Source organism: Bos indicus x Bos taurus, chromosome 6 (assembly GCF_003369695.1).
Source record: "Bos indicus x Bos taurus breed Angus x Brahman F1 hybrid chromosome 6, Bos_hybrid_MaternalHap_v2.0, whole genome shotgun sequence".
Classification (NCBI taxonomy): Eukaryota; Metazoa; Chordata; class Mammalia; order Artiodactyla; family Bovidae; genus Bos; species Bos indicus x Bos taurus.
In genome coordinates this window covers 66,205,746-66,224,315 of record NC_040081.1, presented here as the reverse complement: position 1 = coordinate 66,224,315, position 18,570 = coordinate 66,205,746, and the positions used below count along the sequence as shown (strand labels likewise).

Genomic DNA, 18,570 nt, shown 5'->3' with positions numbered 1-18,570 from the left:
TTAGGGTTGACAGATAAAATACAAGATGCCTGGTTAAATTTTAGATAAAGAATACTTTTCTAGTGTATGTCCCATACAATATTTAAGACACACTTATAAGAAAATATTATCTGAAATTTCATGTTTAACTGGGAATTTGGTATTTTTATTTGCTAAATCTGACAACCCTAGTAACTTCTCTGGTCTTGTTATTTGGAAATAAGGATGAAAATAGTAACTTCATAGGATAATCTATGAAGAACCTCGCGCACGGTAGGAAGCAAATTGACCTTCCAAATCAGGATACTTTCCAAATCAATTTGCCTTCCAAATGTAGTTACCCTTATTTTGCATTCTAAGTGTGCATAGAAAGTTTAATATAACTCTGAATAAAGTTGCCAAATTGCTCTGAGAGATTTGAGAATGCATTTTCATTGTAATGTGTGTTTAACCAATGTTGCCGCAGGCGTAAAGGATTTTCTTTTATTACGGAGAAAGCGAAGCCTCCACCTCTGCGCACGCGCACAAAGGCTCCAGCGTTTCCGAACCCGCCCAGCCCACCCGTCCGGCTGATCACGTGGACGAGCCGTAGCACTTCTTACGCCGAGACTGGTCATGTGACCCAGCCCCGAGCTTCTCGCAGGGATGGAGCCGGAAGAGGGGACACCCTTGTGGCGGCTGCAGAAGCTTCCCGCAGAGCGGGGCTTGCAGGTGAGGAGGGCGCAGGGGCCGGCTGCGCGGGCCAGGCTCCTGGAAGGCTTGGCGTGACGGGTAGGCCTCATCCCAATGCCTTTGGGAGGCTCGCGCCGGCTTCCTGGGGAGGGGAAGAGGACCTGGTGTGATTTTGGGTGCTCCCTCGCCCCACCCCGTGTTCTCTGGAGAGTGGAGAATTCCTAGGCTTGGGACGAGCTTAGGCTCGGAGCTTTGGCTTCCAGCGGCCCCTCCAGGGGTTTTGCACGCAGACGCCCACCGGGCCGCGCCCGCACCCTAGCGGGGACCACTTATCCGTTCCCGGGAGCGGCCGGGACCAAGTGAACCTGGACTGGGGAGTGCGCAGTCGCCAGCTTGAAAGCTGGAGGGGGTGGTTTACAACCTCTTGTATATGTTTCATTCATTCATTCAGCATTCCCCATGCACCAGGAACACTGGTGCTAGGTGCTGGGAATACCGTGGCGACCTAGAGAGGCAGGCCGTAATTCTTTGTGGGTGGCAGAAAAAACTGGTAAGTGTTACCCCAGACTGGGACACTTACAGGTAGGATGGTCCAAGGTGGACCGTACTTCAAGACGTGACATATACGTTGCCCCCTCCAGTCTAGGAAGGAACCTAGTTTACGAGAATCTGGAAAAAAGCAGCCTTATTCACTTGTTCAGCCAACTCTTCACTGAACTATGTGCTTAATGCCCTATGGGATAAGGTAAAAGGGTGAATGAGACAGCCTATACCCTGGTGGACCTTGTCAACTAATGAGGAAACCAAACTGAATAAATGGATAACTGAATTAATGAGTTATCTAGTAATCAGTTTGTAGGAGGGGTAGCAACTCTGGTTATAAGGGGCAAGGGAACATTTTCTAGAGCATCTGCCTAGGGTTTCTACGTTGAGTTCCTGAAGGATGAGTAGGAACCAGATGGGCTGAGGGGAGAGAGTGTTTCAGGCCAAGGGACAGCACTTATGAAGACTAGAAGAAAGGCAGCCCCCAGGGAGCTTTAGGACCTGCTGTAGTTTTAGAGGCCAAAGTTAAGAGTGAGAAGTAGAGCAGGGAGACTGTGGCTGAACAAGTGAGGAGCAGTCAGGAGCCTCTGTGTACTATACTCCTGGGTTTAGCCTTAATACCAAAGGTACTGGCAGTTTATAATTGTTCTTGACAGCAGCAGATTTTTAGTTTGAAGGGTGAGAGAAATGTGGAGACAGTAAATACATACAACGAAATTTTGTCTGTGAACTGTGAACAGAAGAACACCCAGTGGTTACTGTAAGAGGAAAATCTAACTGAGAAGTGTTTTTTCTCCCTTGAACTTTCAAGTTAAAAAACCCTTGGTGCCCCAAGTATGAGACTCAAAAGAAATTTGCCAGCCCTGTTAAAAAAAAAAAAAAAGGCAACGTATGCAAAATAGAGTTTCAGCTTGAGCTCTGGGAGCTGTGGTCCTTTGCCCTCTGACTTCAGAGAACTGACTCATGCTTTGTATTATTATTAATATGTTACTATGCTTACTCCAAAATCACTGCAGATGGTGACTGCAGCCATGAAATTAAAAGACGCTTACTCCTTGGAAGAAAAGTTATGACCAACCTAGATAGCATATTCAAAAGCAGAGACATTACTTTGCCAACAAAGGTCCCTCTAGTCAAGGCTATGGTTTTTCCAGTCGTCATGTATGGATGTGAAAGTTGGACTGTGAAGAAAACTGAGCGTGGAAGAATTGATGCTTTTGAACTGTGGTGTTGGAGAAGACTCTTGAGAGTCCCTTGGACTGCAAGGAGATCCAACCAGTCCATTCTAAAGGAGATCAGGCCTGGGATTTCTTTGGAAGGAATGATGCTAAAGCTGAAACTCCAGTACTTTGGCCATCTCATGCGAAGAGTTGACTCATTGGAAAAGACTCTGATGCTGGGAGGGATTGGGGGCAGGAGGAGAAGGGGACGACAGAGCATGAGATGGCTGGATGGCATCACCAACTCGGTGGACGTGAGTCTGAGTGAACTCCGGGAGTTGGTGATGGACAGGGAGGCCTGGCATGCAGCGATTCGTGGGGTCGCAAAGCGACTGAGCGACTGAACTGAACTGAATGCAAATATGTGAAGAGGTTGCTTCCCTGTTGAACACAGATTACAGTCTGGGCTCTTCTGCATTGTGTACAAGGCCCCTTTATGGTTTGGTCTCTGCCACCTCTCCAGCTTTGTATGCTGCCATCTCCCAAACTGCGCCATGCGGTTTTACACTTTTATCCTGTCAACGTGCAGCTGTTGTGACTAGAAATACCCTGCTCCTGTTTGGCTAACTATTCATTATTTTAAGACATACTTTTCTCTTCTGTGCTCCTTTGTACCCTCTGTAAACTTTAATTATAACGCCTGTCATCCTAAATTGCATATACTTATTGATTATATTAGTTTTCTCTAATGGCCTGAGGCTCTGATATGATAGGACCTTATCTTATTTATCCTCAGTTTCCTCATTTTTAAAATGGGCATAATAGCAAGACTTCACAGGGTTGTAGTGAAGGTCAGCACAGTGTTTGGTATATAATTAGGGCTCTATAAATGCTAGCTATTATAGTTATTTTTTCTTTGTATGTGCATTAACTGGAATGAAGTGCTCATTGCATATTTGTGAATTAATTAAAAAGATTATGTTCCAAAAACGTAGTGCTCTTAGTTTTCAATTTGAGTTCTGGGTTTTACTTTAGCATTGGGGACAGTTTGGAATAAGGTGAAGTGTAGGTAGAGAATTTTGAATGATTTTAAATTGAAAATGTTTTTCGTTCATTTATGGTAAATAAAATTCTGTTCACATAGTGTATTAGCCATCATTTGGAATTAGGGTCACCAATTAGTCATCTCTGTTCCAAAAAGTATGGTGTTACAGAGAAGGAGTTTTTGCTTAAAATGCACTGGAACATGATCCAGGAGAAAAGAGTTGGAAGCCTCCTTGCTGTTTAAATGCATTTCCAAGTTATTTGGATTCAGGTACTCTTCTTACAACACACAAATATCTCTTTGAGAAAGAAAACGTATTGATCACTTGCCTAGAGTAGTGCTGATACAGTAGCAGTAGTACTCAGGTAATATATGTTAGAGGTGTGGATGTTATGTTATGATATATGTTAGTACCAGTAGTAATAGTGATGATGATAATTACAGCTAGTAAAAAGGAGGAGGATAACAATGGGAAGCAATGTTTAATGTCAGGAGTGTGCCAAGTGATTTGCATGTATCCTTCTTCAGTCCTTAAAACAACATTATGGGGGTCGATGATATCATTGTTTTACACATGAGGAAACCAGCAAAGAATCTGTAAGTAACTTGGCAAAACTAGTAAATAGTGGGAATAAGATTCAGACTAGCCAGTTTTGTTCCAAAAGCCACAGACTTAATCACATGTTCAGTTATATATGTGTTAGGATTTCCATTGCTGGCATTAAGCTAGGGTAGAGAGAGAGAAATGTGAAAAAGAGGAAGTAAGTCAATGAGGGGTTTTTTGGAGTGGACCGAAAGAAGTGTGGATGCTGTGGAAAATAGAGAGAAGGGGTTTGTAGATTTACAGTTGTAAGACTTTGCTCTAAGACTCATACCTTGTTTTTTGGTTATTGGTATAAATATGAAGTCTAAGGAATCCCAAGGAGAAACTGCTGCACTCACCATCTTCCTTTTAGGAACATTGGAGAAACAACAACGTATCTGTAAAATTATTTTAAGGTGGACAAAATTATGGAAAGTCTGTGTGTGTGTGTGTGTGTGTGTGTGTGTGTGTAGCTCTGATTTTTAGTTAATAAAATAATGTTAAAGATAGTTGCTTTTCAGCCTCAGCTTTTCTGCAGATAACATGAACTTCTGCCAATAACATTTATTTGCTACAAGGAACATAAATCTGTTTTATAATTTTACTTATAATTACATTTATCACTCTTGTTTTTTCTCTCTAGCTTCTTCACAAAATAATTGATGGCATTTGTGGCCGAACTTATCCTCTCTACCAGGATTATCACAGTGTTTGGGATTCAACAGAATGGATGCATGTTCTAGAAGACATTACCACCTTTTTCAAAGCTGTAGTTGGTAAAAATTTATCTGATGAAGAGGTAACTTTGCTCCAGATTTTGATACCTTTATAATTCATGTTCAGATTTTTTTTATTATTATTTTGGTGTTTAGGGTACCGTGTAATACATCCTCAGTAAGTGTATAATGAAAAGTGACAGTGTTAGTCACTCAGTCATATCTGACTCTTTGCGACCCCATGGCCTTCAATTCGCAAGGCTTCTCTGCCCATGGAATTCTCCAGGCAAGAATACTGGAGTAGGTAGCCGTTCCCTTCTCCAGGGGATCTCCCTGACCCAGGGATTAAACGCACGTCTCTCCGGCATTGGCATTGCAGGCAGATTCTTTACCATCCGAGCCACCAGGTGGTCCAAGTGTATAAAATCAGTTCAGTCGCTCAGTCGTGTCCGACTCTTTGCGATAGCAATAAAAACCTAATAATTTGTTTTAATTGGAGGTTAATTACTGTACAATATTGTATTGGTTTTGCCAAAGCTATGGTTTTTTTAGTAGTCATGTATGGATGTGAGAGTTGGCCTATAAAGAAAGCTGAGCACCAAAACAACAACAACAAAAAACACCTAGTAACTGTAAGTGGAAAAATCTGTGGAAGTTTTGGGTTTTTGTACTTTTGTTTCTGATTGGTTGTCTTATTTTAAATTGTGAAACATTTAAATCATGTGGAAGAAAATTAAAAGGTAGATAACTGATACCTATGTTCCTATTACCACAATTAAACAACTGTTAACATTTTACTTTATGTATTTCAGGTTTGTGTGTGTGTGTGTGTTTTAGAAACAAGGCATTATAGATACATGTAAATATCATCCTCCCAATAGAAAAAACCACTAGTGAATTTGTATGCATGTTTCATATTCTCTAATGTATGAATGTTTGCATCTTTAAGCAATACATATAATCATTTGAGCTGTTTAAATGTATAACTTGTGAGTGGTAATGTATGTATCCATTTATAATTTTTTCGGCAATACTGTGTTTTAGATTTATCAATGTTGAAAAGTATTGATCTGGTTTATGTGTTTCATCTCCTTGTAGTATTTGATGAGAGGCATTAGTAAGACTTATTTTCTGTCTCCCTACGGATGACCAGTTGGATCATTGCCTCTTTCATTATTATGAAAAGTGCTGCTGCAAACATTTTGTATGTGTCTTGTTATATACAAATTGGTCAGCTTTTCAGTCTTAAAGTAAAACTGCAGGGTCATGGGGTATCTTTCCATTAAACTTCCTTTGTACCTTTGTCAAAAGTAATTTGGGCATGTTTGTGTAGGTTTCCCACTTGGGGAAAAATGAAGTTATATATATTTATCATTTTGATTTGGATGATATTCTGAATATGAGTTCTTGGTTGGATATATGTATTTTAAATATCTTCTATTATGTTGCTTGTCTTTTTAGTCTCTTCATAGTGTCTTTTGGTGAATAGAAGTTCTGAATTTTAATCAAGTCCAATTTGTCAATATTTTCTTTTGATGGTTAGTGATGTTAATACTGTGTTTAAGGAATGTTTGTGCCAAAATCATGAAAACATTTTCATATATTTTTTTGTAGCAGTTTGATTGTTTTAGCTTTTATTTATGTCAGTGATATATTTGAATTACTATTTGTATATGGAGTAAGTATCAAGCTAAGATTTTTCCATATGATATCCACTTGTTGAAATGACCGTCCTTACCCCCATAGAATTGCTGTGCAGCCTTTCTTGGAAATGCAGGTGACCATAATGTTTGGGTCTGCATCTGGACTCTTTTTCTACTCCATTAGTCTGTTTGCTTGTATTTACCCATATCACAATGGCTTAAATTACTGTAGAATTAGAGCTGCATTACATTAAATTTTGATATCTGATAGTAGAAGACCTTCAACCTTATATTTCTTCAAGATAGCTTTGATTTTTCTATATCCTCCATAGTTTCAGGTACATTTTAAAATCAGTCAATTTTAACCAAAACACCTGCTGAAATTTTGATGGAGAGTATTAGCTTGGGCTGCCACAACAAAATACCTTAAAATGGGTAGCTTAAATAATAGGAATTAATTTCTCACAGTTCTAGAGTTTAGGGAGTACAAAATTAAGGCACTGGCTGATTCTGGTCCCTGATGAGGGCGGGCTTTTTCCTTGCTGAAGATTTTTGCCTTCTCACTGTGTCCTCTGATGGCTGTGGGGGGTGGGGGGCAGGTGCAGAGAGAGAGGGAGCAAACTCTCTGATGTTTCGTACAAGGGAACTGATCCCATCTTGAGGGTCAGAGTTTTAATATGAATTTTGAGGTGACATTAAGTCCATAGCATGGGTTGCACTGAGTCTCTAGACTATTTTGGAGAGAATTGACAACAGTATTGAGCCTTCTGATCTATGAACTTGGTATTACCTTTATTTATTTAGATTAGCTTCAGTTTCTCTCTCATATTTTGTAGTTCTCAGTGTAGAGGTCTCACAAATGTTTTGTTGTATTTATTTCTAAGTAACTGATGTTTTGGATGTTCTTAAATTTTGTTCTCTAATTGCATATTGCTAGTATGTGGAAACCCAAGTTGATTTTTGTATACTTACTCTGTGTCCAACAATCTTTTTAAATTTATTTACTATATAGAAGTGTAAGTTGCTCAGTCTTGTCCAACTCTTTGCGACACCATGGACTGTAGCCCACCAGGCTTCTCTGTCCATGGAATTCTCTAGGCAAGAAATACCCGAGTGGGTAACCATTCCCTTCTCCAGAGTATTTTCCTGACCCAGGGATCAAACCCAAGTCTCCTGTATTTCAGGCAAATTATTTATCATATGAGCCACCATGGAAACCCCTATCTACTATATATAATGGTTTATAAATTTGAGGGGGAATTTTTTTGGTATGTAATCATTTTCTTTTTCAATTTTAATAGTTTTTATTTCTTTTTTCCCTCTTATTGCACTGCCTAATGTCTTCAGAACAGTTTTAGAAAAGAAGGAAAACACCAGTGCCTTGTCTGACTTAAGGGAGAATGTATGTGTTCTTTATTTCACAATTTAATATGTTAGCTGTATGATTTTATTGGTATCAATGATTAGATTAAAGAAGCTTCCGCCGATTCTTACTTTGCTGAGAATTAGTAGGTATTGAATTTTATAAAATTCTTTTTTTCCTGAATTTATATCTATGCCTTTATTTTGTTAATGTGATGCCTTACATTGATTTTTGAATGTTAAAGTAACCTTACCAAAATAAATCCAACTTGGTCATGATATATTTTTCTTTTTTATTTTGTTTTGATTTGCCAGTATTTCATTAGGATTTTTTTCATCTATAGTTGAGTAATCTTGGCCCATAATTTTTTGCCTATAATGTTTTTATCAAAATATCAGGTTTTATTCCCATCTTGTGGAATGAATTAGGAAGTTGTTGTTGTTTACTTTCTTTTCTTTTTCCTATGAAAGAGTTTATGCAAGATTTACTTCTTGCATCACTTAGTACTGTGTTACCGTGCTGCTTAATTGTAAAATATTTGAATAAGTTTTGTTCAGTTCTTATTTAATTACACAATGACTCAAAAATATAATTACTATGATTCCAGTTCTTTGAAATCTGTTGTGGTTTGTGACATGGCTCAGCATATGGTTCACTTTCGGGTAATGTTCCATATACATGAGAAGATGATATGTATTTTTCGGTTGTAGGGTGTAGTGCTCTGTGTGCAGTTAGGTTAAGTAGAAGTGTTTGTCAGTGCTGTGTCTTTACAGTGCTTTCTCTTCCCATCCATTACTGAGAGGTGTGTCAGCGTCTCTGTGAAACTTGATTTACCCGTTTTGCTTTTTCTGCCAAGTTTTGCTGCTTTATATATTTTGAGGCCACGTTATTAGGTGCACACAAATATATGATTGTTGTGTATTTCTGTTGAACAACCCCAGTGCTATCTTGTTCTATTTCTTGTAAGGCTTCTTGCCTTAAAGTCTATTTTGTCTAATATGTTAATATCAGTAAATCAGCTTTAGTGGTTTCCAATGTATTCACTCCCATGTTGGTTCATCAGTCAGCCCTTTTCCTTTCTGTTTTACAAAACCTTGTTAAAACTTCTTGTTTCCTGGTTATGCATCCTCATCTTATTCTTTTTATAGTCATAGTAGTACTTTTTCCCCATTTACTACCATTTTAAAGATTATATGAAATGACAATGTAACTGTTGTTTACATTTTAAACAGAAAGGCCTTTTCACTTATTTTCTAACCATTTATTTTTATTTGCATAGATATCTCAACAGTTGAATCAGTTGAATTCATCTCATCAAGAAGCTATCATGAAATGCTTAAAAAGTAGGAAAGATGAAATCAAGAAGACTCTGTTGGAAGAAATAGTTGATATTTCCTCTGCACGACTACAGGATTTTGATTGGCAGATAAAGGTGAGAATATATTTATTTGTGAGTATTTATATTTTTTATTTGGAGAAGGAAATGGCAACCCAGTCTAGTATTCTTGCTGGAGAATCCCATGAGCAGAGGAGCCTGGTGGGCTACAGACCATGGAGTCGCAAAGAGTCAGACAGGAGTGTTTTCAGGAGGAGAATACTTTCTGTTTCACTTTTTGAATACGTTATTTTTTTGTAATATTATATATCTAATATGGATCATGGAAAATGGAAGAGAGTTCCAGAAAAACATCTATTTCTGCTTTGTTGACTATGCCAAAGCCTTTGACTGTGTGGATCACAATAAACTGTGTAAAATTGTTCAAGAGATGGGAATACCAGACCACCTGACCTGCCTCTTGAGAAACCTATATACAGGGCAGGAAGCAACAATTAGACCTGGACACGGAACAACAGACTGGTTCCAAATAGGAAAAGGAGTACGTCAAGGCTGTATGTTGTCACCCTGCTTATTTAACTAACATGCAGAGTACATCATGAGAAATGGTGGACTGGAAGAAGCACAGCTGGAATCAAGATTGCCAGGAGAAATATCAATAACCTCAGATGTGCAGATGACACCACCCTTATGGCAGAAAGTGAAGAGGAACTAAAAAGCCTCTTGATGAAAGTGAAAGAGGAGAGTGAAAAAGTTGGCTTAAAGCTCAACATTGAGAAAACTAAGATCATGGCATCTGGTCCCATCACTTCATGGGAAATAGATGAGGAAACAGTGGAAACAGTGGCAGACTTTATTTTTTTGGTTTCCAAAATCACTGAAGATGGTGATTGCAGCCATGAAATTAAAAAGACACTTACTCCTTGGAAGGAAAGTTATGACCAAAGGAGAAGGCAACGGCACCCCACTCCAGTACTCTTGCCTGGAAAATCCCATGGACGGAGGACCCTGGTGGGCCACAGTCCATGGGGTCGCTAAGAGTTGGACACGACTGAGCGACTTCACTTTGACTTTTCACTTTCATGCATTGGAGAAGGAAATGGCAACCCACTCCAGTGTTCTTGCCTGGAGAATACCAGGGGTGGGGGAGCCTGCTGGGCTGCCGTCTATGGGGTCACACAGAGTCGGACACGACTGAAGCGACTTAGCAGCAGCAGCAGCAGATAGCATATTCAAAAGCAGAGACATTACTTTGCCAACAAAGGTCCGTCTAGTCAAGGCTGTGGTTTTTCCTGTGGTCACGTACGGATGTGAGAGTTGGACGGTGAAGAAGGCTGAGCGAGGAAGAATTGATGCTTTTGAACTGTGGTGTTGGAGGAGACTCTTGAGAGTCCCTTGGACTGCAAGGAGATCCAACCAGTCCATTCTGAAGATCAGCCCTGGGATTTCTTCAGAATGGAAGGAATGATGATGGAATGATGCTGAAGGTGAAACTCCAGTACTTTGGCCACCTCATGTGAAGAGTTGACTCATTGGAAAAGACTCTGATGCTGGGAGGGATTGGGGGCAGGAGGAGAAGGGGACAACAGAGGATGAGATGGCTGGATGGCATCACCGACTCGATGGACATGAGTTTGAATGAACTCTGGGAGTTGGTGATGGACAGGGAGGCCTGGCTTGCTGCAATTCATGGGGTTGCAAAGAGTTGGACACTACTGAGCGACTGAACTGAACTGATATCTAAAATGTGTTTTTGAGATACATTTTCTTAAAAATGTATCAAAGATAATTAAAATTACATCTTTTGTGTTAACTTGCACTGTGGACTTCTAAAACATGTATAACAACATTAGAGTTATAATAAATTTAATTAAATGAAGTTTTAAGACATGTGGATGAAGGAATAGATATGTGCTTTGTGGCTTTGGGGGATAGGACAAGGCTAAAGTATATGCAATGCAATAATTTCAACCTAAGAAATAATAATCTAACCCCCTGGGGCTTCCCTGGTGGCTCAGAGGTTAAAGTGTATGCCTGCAATGTGGGAGACCTGGGTTCAATCCCTGGGTCGGGAAGATCCCCTGGAGAAGGAAATGGCAACCCACTCCAGTATTCTTGCCTGGAGAATCCCCATGGACGGAGGAGCCTGATGGGGTACAGTCCACGGGGTCGAAAAGAGTCAGACATGACTGAGCGACTTCACTCACTCATTCCATGAGTGTCTGAAAATCATTCTAATCTCTTTTTGAGTTAGCACACTCATCCTCATTGCTGGTACTCAAGCATAGGCTAAGAAACCACTTATTGGAAATACTGAAGAGAATTAACAATGAGGTGGGCAACCTGAAGCTGATACTTTCAAATCTCAGATATGGTGAGTCCTGTATTTTGGAGAGAGAAAATGGAGGAGTTGTGTGAAGGTTTATTTGGTCCTGTATTGTATGTACCCGGAGAAGGCAATGGCACCCCACTCCAGTACGCTTGCCTGGAAAATCCCATGGACGGAAGAGCCTGGTGGGCTGCATGGAGTCCATGGGGTCGCTAAGAGTCGGACACGACTGAGCGGCTTCACTTTCACTTTTCACTTTCATGCATTGGAGAAGGAAATGGCAACCCACTCCAGTGTTCTTGCCTGGAGAATCCCAGGGATGGGGGAGCCTGGTGGGCTGCTGTCTATGGCGTCGCATAGAGTCGGACACGACTGAAGCAGCTTAGCAGCAGCGGCAGCAGTGTATGTACCACACAGAAGGAGTCCTTTACCATTGCCCCAGTCAATTTTTACAAGTGCTGGCACTCCAAAATTCAGTTATTATGGGTTCCTGGCTCAAATTCCAGGAAAATTGAGTTTCTCTTTGCCATCTGCCAGTGAAGCTATGATGCTTGCTTCAAAAAGCTTCAGTATCATAAACATTTGGTTCTTCCATTTCCTCTCAGCTACTGATTTTAGAGTGTAAGAGGGAAAAGTGTCATATTTTTGTTGACTGACTCTAATCGAAGGTGGTATCTTGATAACATTTGTCATTAGTTTAATGGAGAGTTAACTGCTCATTATTTACACATCTTAATGTCTGAGCTGCACCGTGTTTTTAGTTTTATCTTTGTATGTGGACTTTTGTCCTCTTGGTGTCATTACACTTCTTTAAGAATTCTCTGTTTCTTGGACCCATTTTGGTACTTCTGAGCCATAGCACTGCTCTAGCTATCTACTCCTACTACAAATCCCAATTAGTTGTCCCTAAACTATGTTCTTGCTTTCATTCACTCTCCTTTCTTTTTCTGTTCAGATATGTGCTGCTTTGGCATGAGTTTAATTTCCTTTATTCCTTTCATATTTTCCTGTACTTCATAGCAAACAAGAGTACTCTTTTTTTCTTTAATGTGGTGTTCGTAAGCTCTGATGCATTTTTAGTATATTCCTTTTTAAAACTACTTATTAATTACTGTTTTTCTCATTTTAAACAGCTTGCACTTTCTAGTGACAAGATTGCTTCATTACAAATGCCACTTTTAAACCTTTATCTGGATGTAAAAGAAAATGGTGAAGTCAAGCCATATTCTGTTGAAATGAGTAAAGAAGAGCTGCAGAAGCTAATCAATTCCTTGGAAGCAGCTAATAAGGTATGTGTTTTAATTTTGTTGTGTGCTTCAAAATGTTTAAGTTTTGATTGATACCACTGGAGCTATATAAGAAAAGCTAATCATTTCCATTTAAAGTTTGTTTTGTTCCTGATACTTTATGTCAAGCACAAAAGATGTTTTGTTGATATGTTCTGCATTCTCATTTTAGATATTACATTTATTACTGATTTGCCTTAATAGAACATAATTTGTCCAGTAGTTATATTTTAAGGAATAAAAGCTAAATTTGTTTTGCTCTAGTCCCCATTAATGATAAAATTTTTTTTTTTTTATTTTGGGGCTGTGAAATTAGCTAGTTCTAAAGAGATTTAATGATTAAAAATAGTTATGATTTTGAAGAAAAGATTGTTTTATTTAACTGGACAAATGGTAGATAATTTAAGCTCAGGAGACAGAATATCATTTATAGTTACGAAAATATCAGTTTGAGACAAACTAATGAAGGACCAAAAGCTTTGCGTTTACAAAGGAATGGCTAAATAACAGTAACAGTTCTGATGTTTAACTAATGAGAACAATGATATTTAAACAGTAGAAACCGCTGCTGTGAAGACATAAAAAATACTTATCTGCATTATGTATGTTCCTTTCCCTCTTGCTGAGCATCATCTCTAGTGATTGTGTCTCAAGGACTAAAGTCAGTTATTCTTTCCACCTCTCTTGACACTGACCCATCTTGTCTCCATCTTTTTGAAACCCCGGTATACTTCATCTTCTGCAGTCACTTGGGCATCACAGTGCCTTGATGACTTGTCCACGTGCCCAGTAATAAACTGGTAGCCTGGCCTGCCTTTTGATGGGGCTGCATGTCTGAAGGGGTGTGTGGCAGGTTCTGGTGTAAATGTTGAATGAGTCTGAACCGTGGATCCTTGCATGCCTGTGTTTTTTGTGTTATTCTTGTCAATTCTCCAGGCCCTTCTTCAGAGATTTCAAAGCATCTCATTCAGCATCTACTGGCATCATTCTGGTATAATCTGATTGCTGCCCTTCCTCCATTTTGTGTTTGAAGGTGGTCCTGCAGTTAAAATAACTGGAAATGATGAATACCAACATTATCAGATTCCACTGGTACAACTGATGCACAGAGAGAATACCATGTGTTCAGAAAATCTGAATGGCCAGCTGAGAAAGCAGCAGTGTTGAGATTACAAAGACAACAATTTATCAGCATCCCTAAAGAAAAGGAAGTTATATGGTTGACAGGAAATGCATAAAAACATGAAAGATGAAAAGGGTGTAAACACAGTTTATATTTTCATAATGACTGTTTTGCTTCACTTGTTAAATATTTGAAAAGGCTTTATAGATAGAGTTTTATGGTAAGCTAAAAATAGACTCTAAAGTAATGTAAACATACAAGCACAAATATACTTGAATATTGCTTAAAGAACTATGTGAATAGCAAGGATGTTTATTATGGATATATTTGGTGGTTCACTTGTGATATTTTTTTAAAAATAATTTTTAAAGAATGTATAAGCTGCATCTAACTCAGGAGATTCCATGCTTTTCTCATATTTCAAAGGATAAGTTATAAAATGTAAAATTTTATAGAGAAGCTCTCCAGACTTGAACTGGAAGGAAAAAAAAAAACTGAATCTGGGTGAACAATTTTGAATTTTGAATTCTAGGAACTAAAATATTATATTTGAGCATAGATAAAAGTGAAAACAACACTGTTACTTACTTCTGCATTTCTGTGTCTGTTCAGGAGACTATGCTCTGATAAAAAGAATATGTGTCACTGTATGGTGTATACTTTATTACTCCAATATCTGCTAAGACTATATAGGTTCCTGTTTATTGTGAATTCTTATTTGGGTGTAAACTTAATGAAGTTCTGGATGTTAACAACTTCATTGGAAAGCAAACCATTTTTCATTTCAGTGACCTTTAGAAACAAGCATTCTGAGCACATAAAAATATATTATCTTTATGTTTTGCTGTATTTTCAAATTAATTCCTACATAATGCAGTATGATGCATCATTGGCACCTGCTGTTTTGCAAGCTTTATAACTCATTAGAGCATCAGACTGTTACTTGAGGTGTCCAGAGCAATCCCTATTATTCTCATACAGATGAATATATAGATTTAGGGAGATTAATAAATGTGAGTGTGGTCTAGATAATGCCACTCTGTGAACTGTTTGTTACAGCTTGGTGATTAGATGTGGAGTTTGTGCCAGAATGTTCTTCAGTATACTGCTTTTTCATTGAGAAATTTTGGCCATAAAAAAAAAAAAAAATCAGCTGAACTAACCAGTGTGCTTAGGGAGGTAGTAGTTGATTTACCTTCTTGTGCAAATTCCTTATGATGCTGTGTACCAGTAACAGTGGAGAAGGAAATGGCAATCCACTCCAGTGTTCTTGTCTGGAGAATCCCAGGGACGGGGGAGCCTGGTGGGCTATTGTCTCTGGGGTCGCACAGAGTCGGACATGACTGAAGCGACTTAGCAGCAGCAGCAAATTCCTTATGATGCTATGTACCAGTTACAGTGGAGAAGGAAATGGCAATCCACTCCAGTATTCTTGCCTGGAGAATCCCACGGACAGAGAAGCCTGGTGGGCTACAGTCCATGGGGTCACAAAAGTCAGATGCAACTTAGTGACTAAAGCACCACCACCACCAGTAACAGCTTGCAGACAAGCACGTCCAATAATACTGACTGATCTAAGGTCCTGGATTTCAACGCTCCACACAGTCCTTCCTTTGAGAAGGAAAAAAAACTTACTCTTCTTAGTCCTCTCACTACATTTTACTATATCAGCATATTTAAATACTTTATTGAAATATGACTGAAATAAACTACACATATTTAAAGTGGACAGTCTGAGCAGTTTTGACATATACGTACCCAGGAAAGCTTCTGGAGTAGGAAATGGCAACCCACTCCAGTATTCTTGCCTGGGAAATACGACAGGTAGAGGAACCTGGTGGGCTACAGTCCACAGGGCTGCAAAGAGTCGGAGACGACAGAGCACGTGAGCACAGGAAAGCATCACATCAATCAAGATGGTGAGCAACCAATCATTCCTGAAAGTGTCATCCTATTTTGTTGTAATCCTTGCTTCTTGCCCACTTTACTCCTAGACAACCACTAATCTACTTCCTGCCACTATAGATTAGTTCACATTTTCCAGAATTTAAATAGAATCATAGAGCATGTTCTTTTTTGTGTGTAATCTCGCTTCTTTCATTTTGATTTTGAGTTCCTCCATATTGCAACATTTATCAGTTGATTTCCATTTTATTTTTGAGAACTGTTCTGTTGTAGAATTCCACCATCATTTGTTTATCTGTTCACCTGTTAGTGGATATTTTCATTGTTTACAATTTTGGGCTATTAAAATACACAGAATGCTGTAAATATTCTTGTATGTGTCTTTGTATGGACATATGCTTTCTTTTGGAAGTAAATACTTAGGTGTGAAATAGCTGGATCATGTGGTAAGTGTATGTTTATCTTTCCAGGAAACCTCCATACTATTCCAAACTAATTTTTACCATCTTACATTGCATGCCACAGTCTATGAGAGTTCCACCTCCACCTTCTTGCTAACACTTGGTGTGGTCAGTCTTTTTAATTTCAACTGTTCTAATAGGTGTGTTAAAAAACAAAACAAAACACAACTTCTGGTCCCATCACTTCATGGGAAATAGCTGGGGAAACAGTGGAAACAGTGTCAGACTTTATTTTTTGGGGCTCCAAAATCACTGCAAGTGGTGATTGCAGTCATGAAATTAAAAGACGCTTACTCCTTGGAAGGAAAGTTATGACCAACCTAGATAGCATATTCAAAAGCAGAGACATTACTTTGCCAACAAAGGTCCGTCTAGTCAAGGCTATGGTTTTTCCAGTGGTCAAGTATGGATGTGAGAGTTGGACTGTGAAGAAAGCTGAGCACTGAAGAATTGATGCCTTTGAACTGTGGTGTTGGAGAAGACTCGTGAGAGTCCCTTGGACTGCAAGAAGATCAGTCCTTGGTGTTCTTTGGAAGGAGTGATGCTAAAGCTGAAACTCCAGTACTTTGGCCACCTCATGTGAAGAGTTGACTCATTGGAAAAGACTCTGATGCTGGAAGGGATTGGGGGCAGGAGGAGAAGGGGACGACAGAGGATGAGATGGCTGGATGGCATCACCGACTCGATGGACTTGAGTTTGTGTGAGCTCTGGGAGTTGGTGATGGACAGGGAGGCCTGGCGTGCGCAAAGAGTTGGACACGACTGAGCGACTGAACTGAACTGACTGAACTGAATAGGTGTGTTGTGGTATCTCATTGTGGTTTTAATAATATTCTTTTCCCTAATGGCTAATGATGTTGAATGTCTTTTCCATGTGCTTTTTTGTCATCTGTGCATCTTTGGTGAAGTCTCTGTTCAGATCTGTTGCCATTTTAAAATTTGGTTGTTTTCTTATTTTTGAATTTGGGGAAATTTTTTACATAGCCTGAATATAAATTTTATCACATATATGCCTTGAAAATATTTAAGTATTCTCTTCTAATTTGTGGTTTATCTTTTTTTTTCATTTTTAATAGTTTATTTATATTTTAATTGAAGGATAATTGCTCTACAGAGTTTTGTTGTTTTCTGTCAAACCTCAACATGAATCAGTCTTAGGTATACATATATCCCCTCCTTCTTCAACCTCCCATCTCCATCCCCATCCCACCCCTCTAGGTTGATACAGAGCCCCTGTTTGAGTTTCCTGAGTCATACAGCAAATTCTGGTTGGCTATCTATTTTACATATGGTGATGTAAGTTTCCATGTTACTCTTTCCATACATCTCACCCTCTCCTCCCCTCTCCCTGTGTCCATAAGTCTGTTCTCTATGTCTGTTTTTCCATTGCTGCCCTGCAAATAAATTCTTCAGTACCATCTTTCTAGATTCTGTATATATGCATTAATATACAATATTTATTCTTCTCTTTCTGATTAACTTCACTCTGTATAATAGGTTCTAGGTTCATCCACCTCATTAGAACTGACTCAAATGCGTACCTTTTTATGGCTAAATAATAATTGCATGCTGTATATGTACCAAACCTTTATCCATTCATCTGTCAATGGACGTCTAGGTTGCTTCCATGTTCTAGCTATTGTAAATAGTGCTGCAATGAAAAATGGGACATGTATCTTTTTCAGTTTTGGTTTCCTCAGGGTATATGCCTAGAAGTGGGATTGCTGGGTCATATGGTGGTTTTATTCCTAGTTTTTTAAGGAATCCCCATACTGTCTTCCATAGTGGCTGTATCAATTTACATTCTCACCAGCAGTGCAAGAGCGTTCCCTCTTCTTCACACGCTCTCCAGCATTCATTGTTTGTAGACTTTTTGATGATGGCCATTCTGACCAGTGTGGGGTCATAGCTCATTGTACTTTTGATTTGCTTTTCTCTTAATAATGAGTGATGTTGAGCATCTTTTCATGTGTTTGTTAGCCATCTGTATGTCTTTGGAGAAATGTCTGTTTAGGTCTTTTCCCACTTTTTGATTGGGTTGTTTTCCTGGTATTGAGTTGTATGAGCTGTTTGTATATTTTGGAAATTAATCCTTTGTCAGTTGTTTCATTTGCTGTTATTTTCTCCCATTCTGAAGGCTGTCTCACCTTGCTTATAGTTTCCTTTGCTGTGCAAAAGCTTTTAAGTTTAATCAGGTCCCACTTGGTTACTTTTGTTTTTATTTGCATTACTCTAGGAGGTGGGTCATAGAGGATCTTGCTTTGATTTATGTCATCGAGTGTTCTGCCTGTGTTTTTCTCTAAGAGTTTTATAGTTTCTGGTCTTACATTTAGGTCTTTAATCCATTTTGAGTTGATCTTTGTGTGTGGTGTTAGGAGGTGTTATAATTACATTGTTTTACATGCAGTGTAAAACAGTTTTCCCAA

At 39.0% G+C, this 18,570-nt stretch overlaps 1 protein-coding gene across 2 annotated transcripts; it reads left to right on the top strand.

Moving 5' to 3' along the window:
• Positions 1-555: 555 nt before the first annotated feature.
• COMMD8 (COMM domain containing 8) lies at positions 556-16,114 on the top strand. Of its 2 annotated transcripts, none has more exons than XM_027544420.1 (5): positions 556-690; positions 4,626-4,781; positions 8,984-9,136; positions 12,503-12,658; positions 13,689-16,114. In XM_027544420.1, exons 1-5 carry the CDS (start codon positions 625-627, stop codon positions 13,707-13,709), a joined length of 552 nt encoding a protein of 183 aa, XP_027400221.1. In that variant the 5' UTR covers positions 556-624; the 3' UTR covers positions 13,710-16,114. The 2 variants fall into 2 exon arrangements, with proteins under 2 accessions (XP_027400221.1, XP_027400220.1); XM_027544419.1 differs by lacking the exon at positions 13,689-16,114 and adding an exon at positions 13,592-13,682 and having other exon boundaries at positions 578-690.
• The last annotated feature ends 2,456 nt before the right edge of the window (positions 16,115-18,570 follow it).